Raw genomic sequence first — 15,099 nt, 5'->3', positions numbered from 1 at the left:
AGGTCAAACTTTTTTTTTTTGTACGACTTAAAATAATAAATCATTTCTGATAAACTGTATCTACATTATCATATTCTTACCTTGAAGAAAAACACTGAAAAAATAACCTTTTAGAAGAAAGTTCTAAAACCAAAATTCTTACTTGCACGGTAAAGATTTCTTTCTAGAAATTTTAAACATTTTCTTTAAGACTATGAAACGTTAATTGATACTGATTTTAATTTTCCTGAATTACGAGTAAATATGGCTAAAATAACTAACGAAGGATTTGTTGTGCTAGGTGACACGCTGTATGTGTGCAGCATTTCTTAAATTATCCGATAACAGGAAAATTCAACGTTCTCCCTTTTCTTCAGCAAAGGTTGGCAACCCTATTGGTTACAGATATTGCTAATAAATATAAAGTTGTATTGGAAAAACATTTGCAAGTCTAGAGAACTCCAAATTCCTCAATGAGCATTTATATACTATTAGATCTACAATATCTACACGAAGCTCAATACTATGGACGCTGAAAGCGACATCTAACAGTCAATATAGTCGGTTAAACAAATTAATTGCTTTTAAGTAAATATTCCGAACTGACTAGTGACAGACGTATAAGACGTGCAGACAGTAATAGTAAGATGCTGTAGCATATAGTTTTAAATTCTCTAATTTAATGGACTTGAATAAATAAATAAAAAAAAATCGTCGTATTAATTTATCTCAAGCTGTCTATGACGCTGAACTCTTTAGCTATCGAGCATTTTTTTTTTTTCTTTTTAAGTTTGTCGGTTTCCGAATTGATTGGAGAAATGAGTTAGGCCTAAACGGTCTCGTCTGCTCTCTTTGGGGAATAAAAAGCATTAGCAGATTTATTTATTTAATGTTATCAGAATTTAATATTACCGAAAAACATTTACAGAATTATAATAAGAAACACGTAATATTTTTATTCTTCTATTTCCTTTTTTTTTTTAATTACAATAACGTAATTAGAGAAACAGAAGTACGTATGTAAATGTTATGGGTATCCATCCAATGAGATATGAAATTATTTTTGGATAAACTTCAAAACCAAACAGAGAATTTTTGTCGTCGCCATGATGTACAGTTTCTACCGCACTAGATATAAGAATAATATCATTTCTCAAATTTTATATTATTCCTCTGAATGTTATATTTAAATAATCAATTTATTTTATTAAATTTATTTAAAATTAAATTTATAATTTAATTTTTTTTTAAATATTTAATTTATTAAATTTAAATATGAAGTTTCTTTTCTGGAACTTCATATAAATTAACTGTTTTTTTTTTCATTTATGGAGAAAATTCTTAATTTCAACTACTGAGTTTAATGTCAAGTATCGATAACTGGTTTATTATTAGCTGTGTTGATAAAGATTTTTCCATTACTGATAATGTACATCTTACAGCCGTTTCTAGAAAAACAGATTCTTAGGAATGCATTCATGCTAGAATACGTTAACAGCAATAAATGGAATATAGCAGCTGTGATAATATATTTTCCTTACGTAACGAATACCAACAAATTAACATTTGAAAAAACAATCTAAAACTAGCATATATAATGCATATCTACCGAGATTAGTCAAATTTCCTAAAAAATATAAGATGCATTACAATGGCTATTGTTGAATAAAACATTTTAGAACAATTAAGGTAAAGTCAATGCTTACCAGCAGGAGGCATAGGTTGTGGCTTTGACCTCTCTGGAGGAAGGGGCGAATAGGCCCTCATTGATGCTCCAACAGGGAGTGTCTGAGTTCGGCTGCCTGGTGAGTAAGGGCTGGTTGGTACTCCATAATAGGCTGAAGGAATGCCTGCAGACTTGGAGGACTACGAAAACGCATAAAAATTTATTAAAATACCATTGGGGTATTTTAATTGTATTATACTAAAACTCTCTCTCTCTCTCTCTCCCCTCCCTTCATATTATATCTGCAAAAACGTTCACATGACTATGACTAGAAATAATATAAACATAAAAGAACTTCTAGTTATTCATTAAGCCACTAGTTTCGTCCTAATGTGTTTTTTTAATATCTGATCCACACACAAAAGTTCACCAGACCTATAGCACACTAATGTTGTGTATGGGCGAGAAGAATAGAAGAAAGGATGAATCTGTTCACATTTTGCTTGAACAGCTGAGGGTTGTAATCTATTGGGAAGGCAGAGTGTCGGAGACTGTTCCAAAGGACAAAAGTGTCCTTTGACATGGGATTCCTCGAAAAAGTGTGAAAAAATAAATGAGGCAAAATCACAGACAGTAAAAGGTTAACATGGCGACAACAAAGATGGTATTATGTTGGATTACGATAACTGAAATTATCAAAAGTATGCTAATTTTTTAGTGTTGGTAAGTTAACCTCATTATATAACTAGAAGTTATTTTGTGTTTATATTATTTCGGTTATAGTCATATGAACAGTTCAATACTCGTATATATACACACACACAACCCAATGAAGGAACTGTATATAACGAAAGATACTTCGCTAATAAAAGTATGAAATATACCTTTTATTTAATCAAGAAAACTTTTTATCTTTTTATACATAAATTAATCGTGTAAACTAAACAGCTGGCCACATCTATAAAATGTACATATAAAACATATTAGTTTTCTACAACAAAGACATTATCTGTAATCAATCACTGCAGCGCTCAATGATTGATTGGAGGTATGTAATGTACACCTAATCAATTATTCTTCACATATATGCAGTGATATGCAGCAATTCTCTGTTGATATATTTATCTTATATATACAAAGAATAACATGAACTGCAGTAAACTGTGCTAATAATAATGAAATACCATTCTACAAATAATGTTAGTAAACAAAAACAATAATTTTAGGTTTAAACCTGAAACTGCAGAAATAGTGTTTCCTATCATGTCTTAATAGTACCTTAAACTAAATCTATTGGACGCATATCACAGAACACCCAATCAATCATTCTTCAAATATATTCACCGATGTGCACATCGTGTTCTATATAAGCACACATCGTGTCCACAGCAGTGATGACTATTCTGGATCTTTTGAAGTCGCATCCATCAGCCTTGACATACAAAACTTATTTTCGCGAAAATTCATTTATTTACAATTAAGATAAGCCCTATAAACTCAAAGAGCTATCATGTTCGTCTAGAGCAGGCTATTACAAACATCTAATGCTCGAGATGGGATTCGAACCCACTGTTGGTTGAAGAGCGGATGTGCTATCCACTAGACCAACCAGTAACAAAACAGAAACCTAAATTAATGAAATTGTAATTATCTTTTTAACTAACGTGTTCATATTTCTTCTGAATTAACATTCGTTTACGATAATAACTGGTGTCAGCAGACGTTGGTATAGTATAGAGTTTTCTTACAAGTTATTTAGTTGCATACTCCATTAGAATCCAAATTTTATAGCATGAATTCTAATAAATATCTAATAATAGTATCTGTTTAACTAAACTCTCATCCCTCTTTTCACACCCCAGGATTGTTTTTAGTGATCTCACTTCAGTTTACATCTTTTTTTTTTTTTTTAAATAAAACTTCAAATTTTTGTTTATATATTTTTCTCTTCATTTAGTAGATTCTTTTTAGACTGGTTAATTAAATTATCAACTTTCACATAGAGAGAGACAGAGGAGAAATATTCTTATTAAAAGAGAATGGTAATATGCATCTGCTCCGAAAGAAACCAACTGACTATTGCACTTTGGGAAAAAACCACCAGGATTTCCATATTACAAAATGCATAGGTTAGCCGAAATACGTGACCTATCCCGCACTCAAATTCGAACACATGCGACTCTTGGCTTATGCATGAAAATAAAAATAACCGATTTTCAGATATTTCCCTTGTTTCCAGAAGCAACGAGCTCTGCGATTTGAATTTGAAATTCTAAACGAAGCAGTCGAAGCTTTGAAGAAAAACATATTTCACACATCGTCTCCCTCCAGTAGGCGAATTTACTCGCTGAAGTTTGGCAATTCGTTGCCAATATCTAATGCCCCCAAAGTTTTCTAAAGAAAACGATTGCTTTGAAAGGCCACAATGCACATTCTACATAACTCAAAACTTTGGTGACTACGAGAAGGAGTACATGCTTGCCGTTACTATGACGATATATACAATTATGGATTCCAGAGCGTAAACGCGAATGTAGTCAGCATTGCCTATATATAAATAATTTCAGAGGGAGAAAAAAAGGGATGCCTTTCTGATGCTCTGTGAAAGTGAAGATGAATGGCAGGCTTGCATGCGTGTAAGACACCACTTTGAACAGCAATTCCAAGGGTATATGGAAATACACGTAGGTATTGGCAAGATGCCAATAACGACATTATAAGGCAAAAAACTCAAATATACACCAGACAGGGCTGAAAAAATTCAGCGCCTTGGGATAGCCACTCCTCCAACAGCAAACGCCCAATACACGTCATAATGAGAAAGATGATAATAATGTGACTTCCGTTAGCCGTTTTATTTCTTATCACTTGCCATTACATAATTTTATTTCCCTTTTTCAGCTGTCTAATGATAATATATCAACTGCTTTTCTTTCTGAGAATTAGTCATTGCTTCATTATGCGTTTAAATATTTATAAGATTTATATTTGGAACTAAAGTAGCTAAAATTTCTAGGTCTTGATTGACATCAATCAAGACCTAGAAATTGCATTTCAGGTGATGCAATAAGAAAGCAATGGAAAAGGTGGCTGATGTCCAATCCTAACTTGCCTATTATATAAAAAAGCTGAGTTATTCAGATTAAGTTACAGAAAATATGACATGGGTAGATTCGAGTGTATTATGTCTGTAAATTGCTTATGTTCAAGCAGGCAAAAGTTTTCATTTAAAAAAAAAAAAAAGTAATTACACATTATAATTAATTACGGCTATTTTGCCTGCTTCAGTTTAGGAGTGTCCCTGTTTAAATGTCATTAAATGGCATCAAAAAAAAAAACGGGTTTTTCTAATTTAATTCTCCCAGATTGCCTACTCCCCCCCCCCCCCTCCACACACTCAGTAGTTTTTCAACATCGCAGAAAGAAGAAAAGCCGCAACACCCAGAAAAAGGTATGTGTAAATTTCGCTTCCTTATGCTACATATACTTTTTGGTACATTTACATCTACAATGCCCTAAGAATCCGTGAGTAAATAGCCAATGACATTTAAACAGGGGCACTCCTAAACTGAAGCAGGTAAAATAGCCGTAATTAATTATAATAGTTTATTAAGAGGAGTAACATGGGAGTTTTCCCAGAAATAATATACGTAATTACACGTTTCTCTCAAAGAGCTCGGTCGATTCATCTTATTAAATCAAATCAAATTAAAAGCATTCAACAGCCTTTGTTTCTATTTAGAAACAAATATTTATAAAATATTTATTTAAAAAAAAAGCACGTACAACCTGTTTTATTTTCATTTTTGTTGCTTCCGGTCGAACGCTGAATATGACTTTTCAGTCCAACATTTAATCAGGCTTGCTCTGACATTGAAGGTGATAATTCTACTGCATGTCCAATTAATATGCATGCCGCTAAAATCTGTTAGTAGATTGCAATGTCTTGATTATCAGGATCATGCAGAACGAAAACTTGGCTGAAAAACTCATATACGCCTTCAAAATTGGAAGCAAAATGATACGAGGTTGAGAAGTTTAAGAAAGAAACCTGAATTTTGCTTTTTTAAATACAGCTTTCACTGTTAGTTATAATATTTATGCATCAGATTGTTTATTAAACCTAATTTTAAAACAATCCGGTAGTTTATTCGGATGATTTTATCCTACTGAATAAAAATGCTACAAGAATTTTGGACACAAATTTGGAAATGAAAATTAATAATAAAAAGAACGCAACTATGAAAAGACAACAAGGAAAATTATACTGCAATAATAATAAATAATAAAGCAAACAGAACAAGGAAAACATCGAGTCACTTTAATACAAGGAAAATTAAATATGCAAATAGATAATATAATTAGCAAGGATTATTAGGATGCGCAAGCAGTTAAATACAGTTAGATGCAATAAGAGAGAAATTAGCCAGAACAGCGTACGTTAACAACTCAACTCATAATGAGTCTAACGGATTAATTAAAATATAGTGCCAGCGTGCTATATTCCAATTAATAAAGAGGATAACGCAACTAATCTTGACTAATTAATTTAGACTAGAAATGTCAAACTCGTAAGGATTTAATGATCGAAAATTTGTGAACATTTCTTTGAATTAGATTTATACAAAGGAGGTTTTGTTAGGATGCTGCGAAAGATATAAATGAAAAGGTGTCTCAATTATGACCTTTAAAGGTGACAGCCAGGTTTTTAAAGTATAAAAATTAGCGATGACACCCAACATTCATTCTATCGATGACTAATTAGGTAAAGGCTAAATAAATGTTATGCTAGCAATGCAGTAATTATTGCAAATATTTATAACAGTGAACTGTATAAGAGCGCTAGCGAATACATCTGTACAAAGATGAGGTCGCTGTCATCTACTCTTACTACAGAGAGTTTATCGGGAGCTGTCAGTAGCGAAATACTGCATTGACATCACCTGCTAGCACTCTACAATATATGAACCTAAGAGCATTACATTTCTTGAGTATTAACATATATATTTAAACAATCATGCAGACAAGTTTGTTCACATTATCACTCTCAAGTTTACTTTATAAGCAAGATAACATTACATAACAAAGCCTTAAGATATACGAAAGAAAAACTTTCTTACAAAATAATGGTGCCACAGGTCGGCCATATTTAATCCCAATGACAGTAGTCACTGTGTTCCCTTTTTACAAGACGTTTAATAATAGGCGGCAACCTTTATCTATCGGGATTTCACAAGCGTACGATATGTACTGGGTTCATCATCCAGGAAGAGACAGCCGATTCAAGCTACGACACACTCGCCTTGCAAGTGATTCTTCTCTAAGTTGTGCACTGCACAGTTACCCAGAATAGACTGTCCAGAGGGAGGTAACTATAAGCCTAATTTATCCCTCCGTCATGTTTATTTTTGTTCCTTCCTGGAATGAGAAAATTTGGCAACTATCCCAAGTGCACTCCGAGTATGGTATGCACTAGGAATGCAACCTAAGTGTTTTAAACCTGTTAGCTTCTGCAAAAATCAGACTGCTTTTTGAAACTGAGAAGAGGCACCCCCCCCCCCTTACTAATCTCTTTATCTCACCTTATTCCACTGTCTTTCCTTGCCAAGTAACCCTGGTGACGTTCACTTTGTTGATAAAACAAAAAAGATTCCAGTTCTAACAAGTCTTTGTATCGTATCCAACGCTGTCTCATTTCATACAAGATCACACCGACTAAACTGTTGGATTTCGTCCATTGGCAAATTGCAGTCAAATTTAGTGATTATGTTTCTGTCAGGAAGTGGATGAGTGCGCAAATAATTATATAATTTAGGGAGTGGAAGAAGAAAAACGATTTTATGATTTTACTGCTCTCATTAAAGTAAAAATTATATTTCGTTCATCATAAGTTTATATTTTGGCATAGATCTAACGATTGAATACAAATTTAGTTTAAGAATTAGCTTGAGTTCCCCCCCTCCCCATACTAGACTTATGCGTTTAACTAAACAGCCAAGAATGGAAGATACAATTCACTGCATTTCCTTTAGTATGATAAGCATGAATTCTTAGCTGTAGAATTTGTTCTGAAGAAGATATGTCCTAATTTCCACTGTAGATAGAAATAATGTTAAGCAGTCGAATAAGGTTATCGTGACCTTCTTCGCTCGAAAATCCAGAGCCAAACTTCGGAGTATTTTAAATAATGTTAGGAAATTGCACCTCCCCCACTTAAAGCATAAAATATAACTTGTACCGGAAATTTATTTACTCTGAAAAAAAAAAAAAAAACGAAGAGTTCAAACTGTATATGTGCATTTACATTCTTACAATGCTATTTTTCCCCTCTTTAAAAGATACAAAAATCATCTGTTAAATCAAAATTAAGGCTTTCTTTGCAATATCAAACTCGGTTAATCAAGGCTTGATGTTTCCTGTTATATTAGTATTTTTTTTTTCTTTCGCTAAAATGGTTCTATTTTAGTCTGTTCATTTGGTGAAATAACAATTAAACCAAAATCGACAAATTTTAATAGAGATCCAATCTCATTCAATTCCATCAAGTCACTATTCCAATTGAAATTAAATTCAATGCAAATCTCGGATATATTCAAAATCTCAAGTTTTATTAAATCTATCAAGCAACGACGGAGTTATGTTTAGATTTAATTTCGAAGCACTTTACTCTTGCAGATGTCCAAATCTAAAAAATAGCGAAGACGAAACATTTTCGTAAAGATTTTTTACTGAAATCAGTCTAGACAGCGTTTCGGAATAACGGTTTTATTGGGCATCAACCCCCAATCGTGGAGTAATTATAGTTTCGAAATTTTTACCGGCATAATAGTTTTAACAATCCTCGAACAGCAAACAAACCTTTTCCCTTCAATAATCTCTTCTCCAAAAGTTGTGGCATATTTAGTACCGTGTTGGACTTAGGGTTAGAAACTACTTTCCCTACTACCACCAAAATCGGATGTTTAAAAATGGTTTCTCTCTTTTTTTTTTTTTTTCATTTATTTAATTACAACTCGATTTAGTATTCATTTATGATACCCTATATTAACTTTGGAGATTTCCTTTAGATATTTCGCTAACCATTTGCAGACCTGGTTGGCCGAGTGGTTAAAGTACTGCATGCAACCAACAAGCCGGGGGTTTGAATCTTGCTGCAGACAGTGTTATCAACTTAGGTGGAAGATAATATTTCACCGCCCATACCTCGTTTATCAGTGGCCTGAAGTGAACTGAAAATGTTTGGTCTCTAGAGCAGGGTTTTCGAACTTTGTAAAGATAAATAAAAATATTAAAAAATAGCTCGCCGGTGGTTTACAGCCTTTAATACCTCTCTATGAGCTTCCGTAGCTCAGTCAGTATAGACGAAGCCCTTTGGTCAGAAAGACCTGGGTTCGATTCCCCGTGCATAACGTGAGGAACTTTTTCTGGTCTCTTTCGACTAAAAGTGAGTTAGTCAAAAGAAAGCCTATCTCATACGGAGGTAGAGGGTTTTTCCATCTGGAAACTCGGATTTTTCGTCCCTCAGAACAGGCAAACCGGCCCGTGAACACACACACACACACACACACACGGTTCTACAGTCATATAATACATACTTAATCCCTCACTAGGAGGACTGAACCAGTCCTAAGGGGCGGTCGAGGAACGGGGGGAACCCCACACGAATAAATAAATACCTCTCTGATCTCTTCCGAAGAAAATCGCCTTCATCTAAGACCGGTTTACTTGGCCTTCCATTAAAGAGACCTAGAAAATCCTCGCTTTGCAAAACGGGATCTGAACCGGAGATTGTTACATTCAAGCGATGTTATACATTTTTAATGCTGCGATAAATGTGTTTAAACCATTCTAGAAAACGCAGCACGGCGGAAGAATGAACTTCTACCGAACTCAGTGCACAACTTAAAATCTCCGAATCTGTTCACTGAAGGAAGTCTGCTTTTCTAATTAAAAGTTATTAAGCTTTCGCCAATATCATAATGCACTTAAGAAGTATATGAAGGGTGAAAGAAAGGTCTCGCAGTTACTGTGCGAAAAAGGAAGCAGAAAAATTTTCGCACTCTTTCAGTGACAACGAATTATCGAACTAGCGAGCAGCTGGTGCAGACTTTACACACAAGTAAACAAAAATATTCCGCAGAAAGTACGGTTTCTTTCAATAACATTTTTCTTGATAGCTGCCAGCCAAAACGGAAATATGGGAGCAGGAAAAACTTCCGTGATATTAAAGAAAATTTATCTTCCTATTCCCTCCTTTTCTAACTACCATGACATGTTAATGTGGCTAATGACATTATCCATTAATCATAATCTCGCACGAGCCGGGCTTTACTCAGCTGCTTTCTGCCCAACCGGCTTGTTTTCAACTCGGCACCCATAATACTACTCAAAGAAATGTATTACGGTTTTTACGGAAAGGTAATAATACATCAACAAAAAAAAAGTGTGAAGTCTTCCTGGAAATATATTTTTTCCCCATTAAATTAGTTGGTCCCTTTTGAATGAAACTTTTTTTTTTCTAAGAAGAAAATTAATATTTCTAATAAAATGAACAATTATGGAAATGATCCGAGACAATTATTTTAAAAAAATGCGCATCTCAGATAGCATCATGGTGTGACGTCATTCAAACACAACAATGGAACGTAGCCATTTTTTTTGCCTTCTGTGGCATAATTTTGTTTTGCCACTAAAATGTTTGCCCTTATAATAAAACTGAAATACAACATTCCGAAGGATGTTGTATTTCAGTTTTATTATAAGGGCTTTATTTCATTCTATTTTTCATTTCATTTAATAACCGTAAGTATAACACTCACAGTTATTAGACATGCCTCATGGCCTTAGCCGTTTCGGCATAATGCTAAACAACTTCGGTGGTGGAAAATTTGATTATTACATGCGTCTTTAATAGTTATAGCATAGAGTTGAAGACTGTGAGATCTTAAAATTCTCTCAAGCCTTCAAAGAGACCCCTTAAATCCCCCATATTTAACGGGATCTCTTTGAAGGCATTGTTGTTCTGTGGGAATAAAACTTCAGGCATCAGGAAAAAAATATCCCACTGCCTCCACCTATGACTGATTAACTTAGCCTCGCGTGAAAAAAGCCTAATATTACTATCATTATAGATAGGACTTGAAACCGGGCCTCTTTTCCTACGAAGTAGAGCATTGCAACCCTTACAGTAACAGTCTCAGATGTGAACAAAGTGGACAAAAATGTCTGCAACACGAACATGATCATTTATGGCTGTATTTGTAGTAGTTTATCCGTTTATTGAGTGTGTTAAGTGCACATTAAAATTTTCCTTCTCAAAATAAACGTTATATTTTTGAGTTGTATTTCAATTTATATAATTCGCCCTACAAGTTAAAAGAAAAATATGACATTCGTCCATCCTTGTCATATCCTGAATCAGACATCCACCAGTCTTGTTATCAAAGTAAAATTGGCATCCCCTCAACCAGAATTACAATTTAATTCTGTTATTTTTAATCTGTCGAGGCATGTGACGAATTCACCAGCTTAAATTTATTCGGGGAGAACCCAGTACGTTATTAACTTCGCGAACTTCCAATGACTAACACACTACGTTCTACGAACCCCCCCCCCCCCAGCTCTCCCCTCCCCTCCCCTCATTTTCACTTTCTCCACACAGACTTAAAGGAATATTATATGATTCACGGCGCGAGTACACTCCCACATGTCATTAAGAGGATATAAGAATTTTCATTAACAGGAAGACGAAAGATAATTAGGAAAAATATCTGTAACTACAGAACCGAAATAAATCCCACAAAGGCGAGTTTTCCCCGCAGTTATTTCCGCTGCATTTACCTCGCACGAGGGATACTTGTAAATGGAGTCCGTCCAGCAATTGTTTTCTTGTCACAAGTATCTTAACGAACTACCACTAAGCAATCTAACTCTATTAGCTCACTACTCCCTCGGTAGCAGGTCGCTGTCTACGCTATATTATTAATATTACGGCGCGTTTTATTGTACGACACACTAAACAATTACGAGTAGGCCATGGCGTAAAAGGTGGATTTAGTTTGTAGAGGTTTATTACTATAGTCGCTGTGAACGAGGTTAGTACAGTATGTGAAGTGTTTGTCTACTATAATGTGTTTCGTAGGAAAAGATCACAGATATTTGTGTTTATGAATACGAAATAATTCTTGATGTCTTTCGGTTTTCATTGTAATCTGCTATGTGATATATTAATACACACGTGACTCGTGCCACTGCGTAGTTACTAGCAAATGAACTGTTTTTAATTGGTGCCATAACACACTATCGTGTTATGGGACCAATGATTCATTTGTACACCTAATTATAATTTTCTTTTTTTTTTTAATTTACTTTGGACTAAAAGACTAAAACGCTTCTCAATTTGTAGATTGTTAAAACAATAATGAATTCAACATCACTGTGTTATAAGTAAAAACACAAAATAAAGTGAAGAACAGGCAGCAGTAAAACTAGCACAAACTGTTTCTAAATATAACTAAAAGTTATATTTTAGTTATATTATGCCGTTTCTTGTTGAAAACGATTCAAGTATTAATTACGTTATTTTATTATTAAATGGCGCAAAGTTCGATAAATACCATAATAATATTGACAAGCTTAATGAGATCACTATACACATCGTATTATTACGGTATTAATATCTGCCTGTACAGTAACTAGAATTATAATTAAATACTGCGTAGAGTAGAGCGAAGACCAAAACAACGTTCCTTATCGTTATATAAAAAAAAAAAAAAAAAAAAAAACATGCTTGTTATATTTAGTCATAAGATGACGGGTTCTATCAACGAAGGAATAAACCTACGTGTAATTTGTTTCTTGCTGCAGGCCTGTCGTTGGTTCCACGAGAAATTTACCAGTCATGCCTTTAGGCAGTCTTTCCTGCCATTTAAACGTTCATTTATTTTTCCAATACTAACTGACTATCTTGGAGCATGTTGTCGAGCAGGATTCTGTGCAGTCTCCAAAACTTTCTCATCCTCCTTAGAGAACAATTTTGGACAGACAGTGATGCGATAAAATTGACAGTAACTAAAAGGTTAAAAATTAATGGAAAAGTGAAAAAGATTTTATTCATTTGAGTGAAAATCAAGACACGGCAGTTCCTAAGTGACCCGCAATATCTTCTGTCTCCCTCAGACATTATGCGACTTCTATTATTAGAGTACACAAAATGATCCCTTCCTACACCAAGCAAACAACTGGGAAATATTTTAGTAGCAGAAACGAAAACTGCACGCTTATTAACAAAGTTTGGAGAAGAAAATACAATGACCAACTCCCGTTGGACAAAAGAGAGAGAAAATTGATCCAGGGGACTTACACATTCTACTGAACTTCGTGTCGCCTTTCTACTTCAATTTTCATTAAGTAGCCTTGACGTCATACCATGAACCAGTGAACATCTCGCAATTACTCCACATCTTGCTCGGGGAACCTTAACTAGAGTGATGAGTCAGTGGAAACCCTTGTCGTTTAAACTTTGGGCAACTCTGGTAGGAAACCGGAGGTGTAGAGTTTGCCTGTAAGATATTCTTTGATAACTAGTTTAATTTGATTAACTCAGTCGGTGATCTGCTTATCAAGCTTTTAAATTAACCTGTTGACCAAACAGAAATTAGATTATGCTATCTCGAATTGCAGTATTCTAAACGGCAAATTCTTTTGAATTTTGCCTCCCCCCTTACTCCCACAGTTGAATATTTTATCTCGATCCTTTGATGATACCATTCTACTAGCTGAATGGACAAAAAAAGTAATATTTGCAAGAATGTCACTCTCCATGATAATTTACCTCAAAATAGATCGCTAATATTGTCATTAATTATTTCCATCTAGTCCTGTATCTTTAACACTATCTTTCAGTATATGAAGATTAATTATGTTTTCGCAATTCATAATTTACCATTTAGAAAGATGTTACTATGATGAGAAAGAAGAGAGATGGGAAAATAATGATAGGTTTACTAATTTAATAAATGATGTCTAAAACTTAATGTTAAAAGACGACAGAATAAACAAAGAAAAATATAGTTTTTTTTCGTTTGTTTTTTACCTTTGCTCTATGAATATGTTGATTTTGGTATTCTGAATCGAATTCTGGTTCCGAGAAATAGCTGAGGTCTTGATCCCATGTGCTATAAACTCCTTCGCCGTTCATATCCTGCTCGTAAATCCTCAATACTGACCTGTCCCTGATGTCCCTGGAAGAAATAAAAAATTGTTTAAATTAACATGAAACCCAATAAGAATAAACCATCTCTTTATATAAAAAAATATTGTGGTAATGTAATGTCATGGATAATTATTAAATGGTTGACTAATTTAATTTAAAAAATAATAATGTAACTTAAATTTTCTATTAAATTTACTGCACACACCTTTAAGCATTTCAAATACTAATGATATATATTTAAAATTCAAAAGTAGTCTTAAAAAAAAATGAGGTGGAATCTTTTTTTTTTTTTTGATGTTTTTAGAGTGATTCTGATGTCGTTTAGTCCACTCACGTCTTTTCCCAAACAGAATGGTGCTGGTTCAACCAATTAATTTTCCCAAATTTTATTTACTTTCTTCAGAGTGCAGAAACGTGTAAAGAATATCTGGAAAGGAAAGTATGAAGAACTAAGCGCATTTAGCTCTAAATGGATATTCTTCATCCGTTGGTCAAGTTTGCGTTAGCAACGAATCTGTTTTAGCTTACGAATGCGCTAGAAATTTAATGCGGTTGTTATAGTAACGGAGAAATGCGTTTTGGACTTCTGAATTCCAGCAGAAATTGGGATGGTGCTTGCTTTCTTTCCTGTCTTGGTTTGGGTACTAGGTGCACAATAGACATTGTACAAACCAAGATGTCTTTCTTAAAAGAAATTCTAAATAAAATAATAAAAAAAAAACGTCTTGAAACGTCGACATTACATATTACCTTCCTGACCATAGCTTTGGACAATCATCATAATACGATTAATCTTTTAGTCGTTTGGTCTACATTTTTATGATCTAAGATTCGTCATATGTTTAAACATGTTCATAGGAATATAGGCCCTTGTTTCTAAATCCTCGTGCTATTATTGGAATCGGGAGGTCAAACGTTTTGCATGAACAGCATAACCATATCTTTATTCCTCACAGGAAGCTACAATACAAAATATCTCGAAAATGCATTCGTCTATGCAGTAGTATATTGTCGCCCTAAATGAATTTATTGTGCATAATGTAGAAAACTCATTGCAATTCGGAAAAATCAAAATATTATGGTCATCTGATTGTACATAATTTATTTTGATATAACATAATATATAATACATGAAATGGATCTTTAAATTTAAGTAGGCAGTCCTGCAATATTTCAAATCTATAAATTTTTGTTCTTTAATATAAATTGAAAAGTAGTTAGTGATCTATTACAAAACAAA

The 15,099-nt window shown here is 33.8% G+C and overlaps 1 protein-coding gene across 24 annotated transcripts in view; it reads right to left on the bottom strand.

The window, feature by feature from the left end:
- LOC150100409 (coiled-coil domain-containing protein AGAP005037-like) overlaps nt 1-15,099 on the bottom strand; it is a 1,356,304-nt gene that overhangs the window by 480,479 nt on the left and 860,726 nt on the right. For all 24 annotated transcript variants that reach the window (XR_016549297.1, XR_016549300.1, XR_016549298.1 and 21 more), the window contains 2 exons: nt 13,740-13,887; nt 1,686-1,845 (listed from right to left, as the gene is read on the bottom strand). Coding sequence is in view for 19 of the 24 variants with exons in the window: in XM_090403260.1 (XP_090259386.1) it covers nt 1,686-1,845; nt 13,740-13,887 (308 nt within the window). In the remaining 5 variants the exon portion in view is untranslated. The remainder of the gene's footprint in view (nt 1-1,685; nt 1,846-13,739; nt 13,888-15,099) is intronic.

This window comes from Typopeltis vanoorti, chromosome 13, assembly GCF_054136105.1.
Source record: "Typopeltis vanoorti isolate ZY-2024b chromosome 13, IOZ_Tvanoo_1.0, whole genome shotgun sequence".
NCBI lineage: Eukaryota > Metazoa > Arthropoda > Arachnida > Uropygi > Thelyphonidae > Typopeltis > Typopeltis vanoorti.
This window is presented reverse-complemented; position numbering and strand designations above follow the sequence as displayed.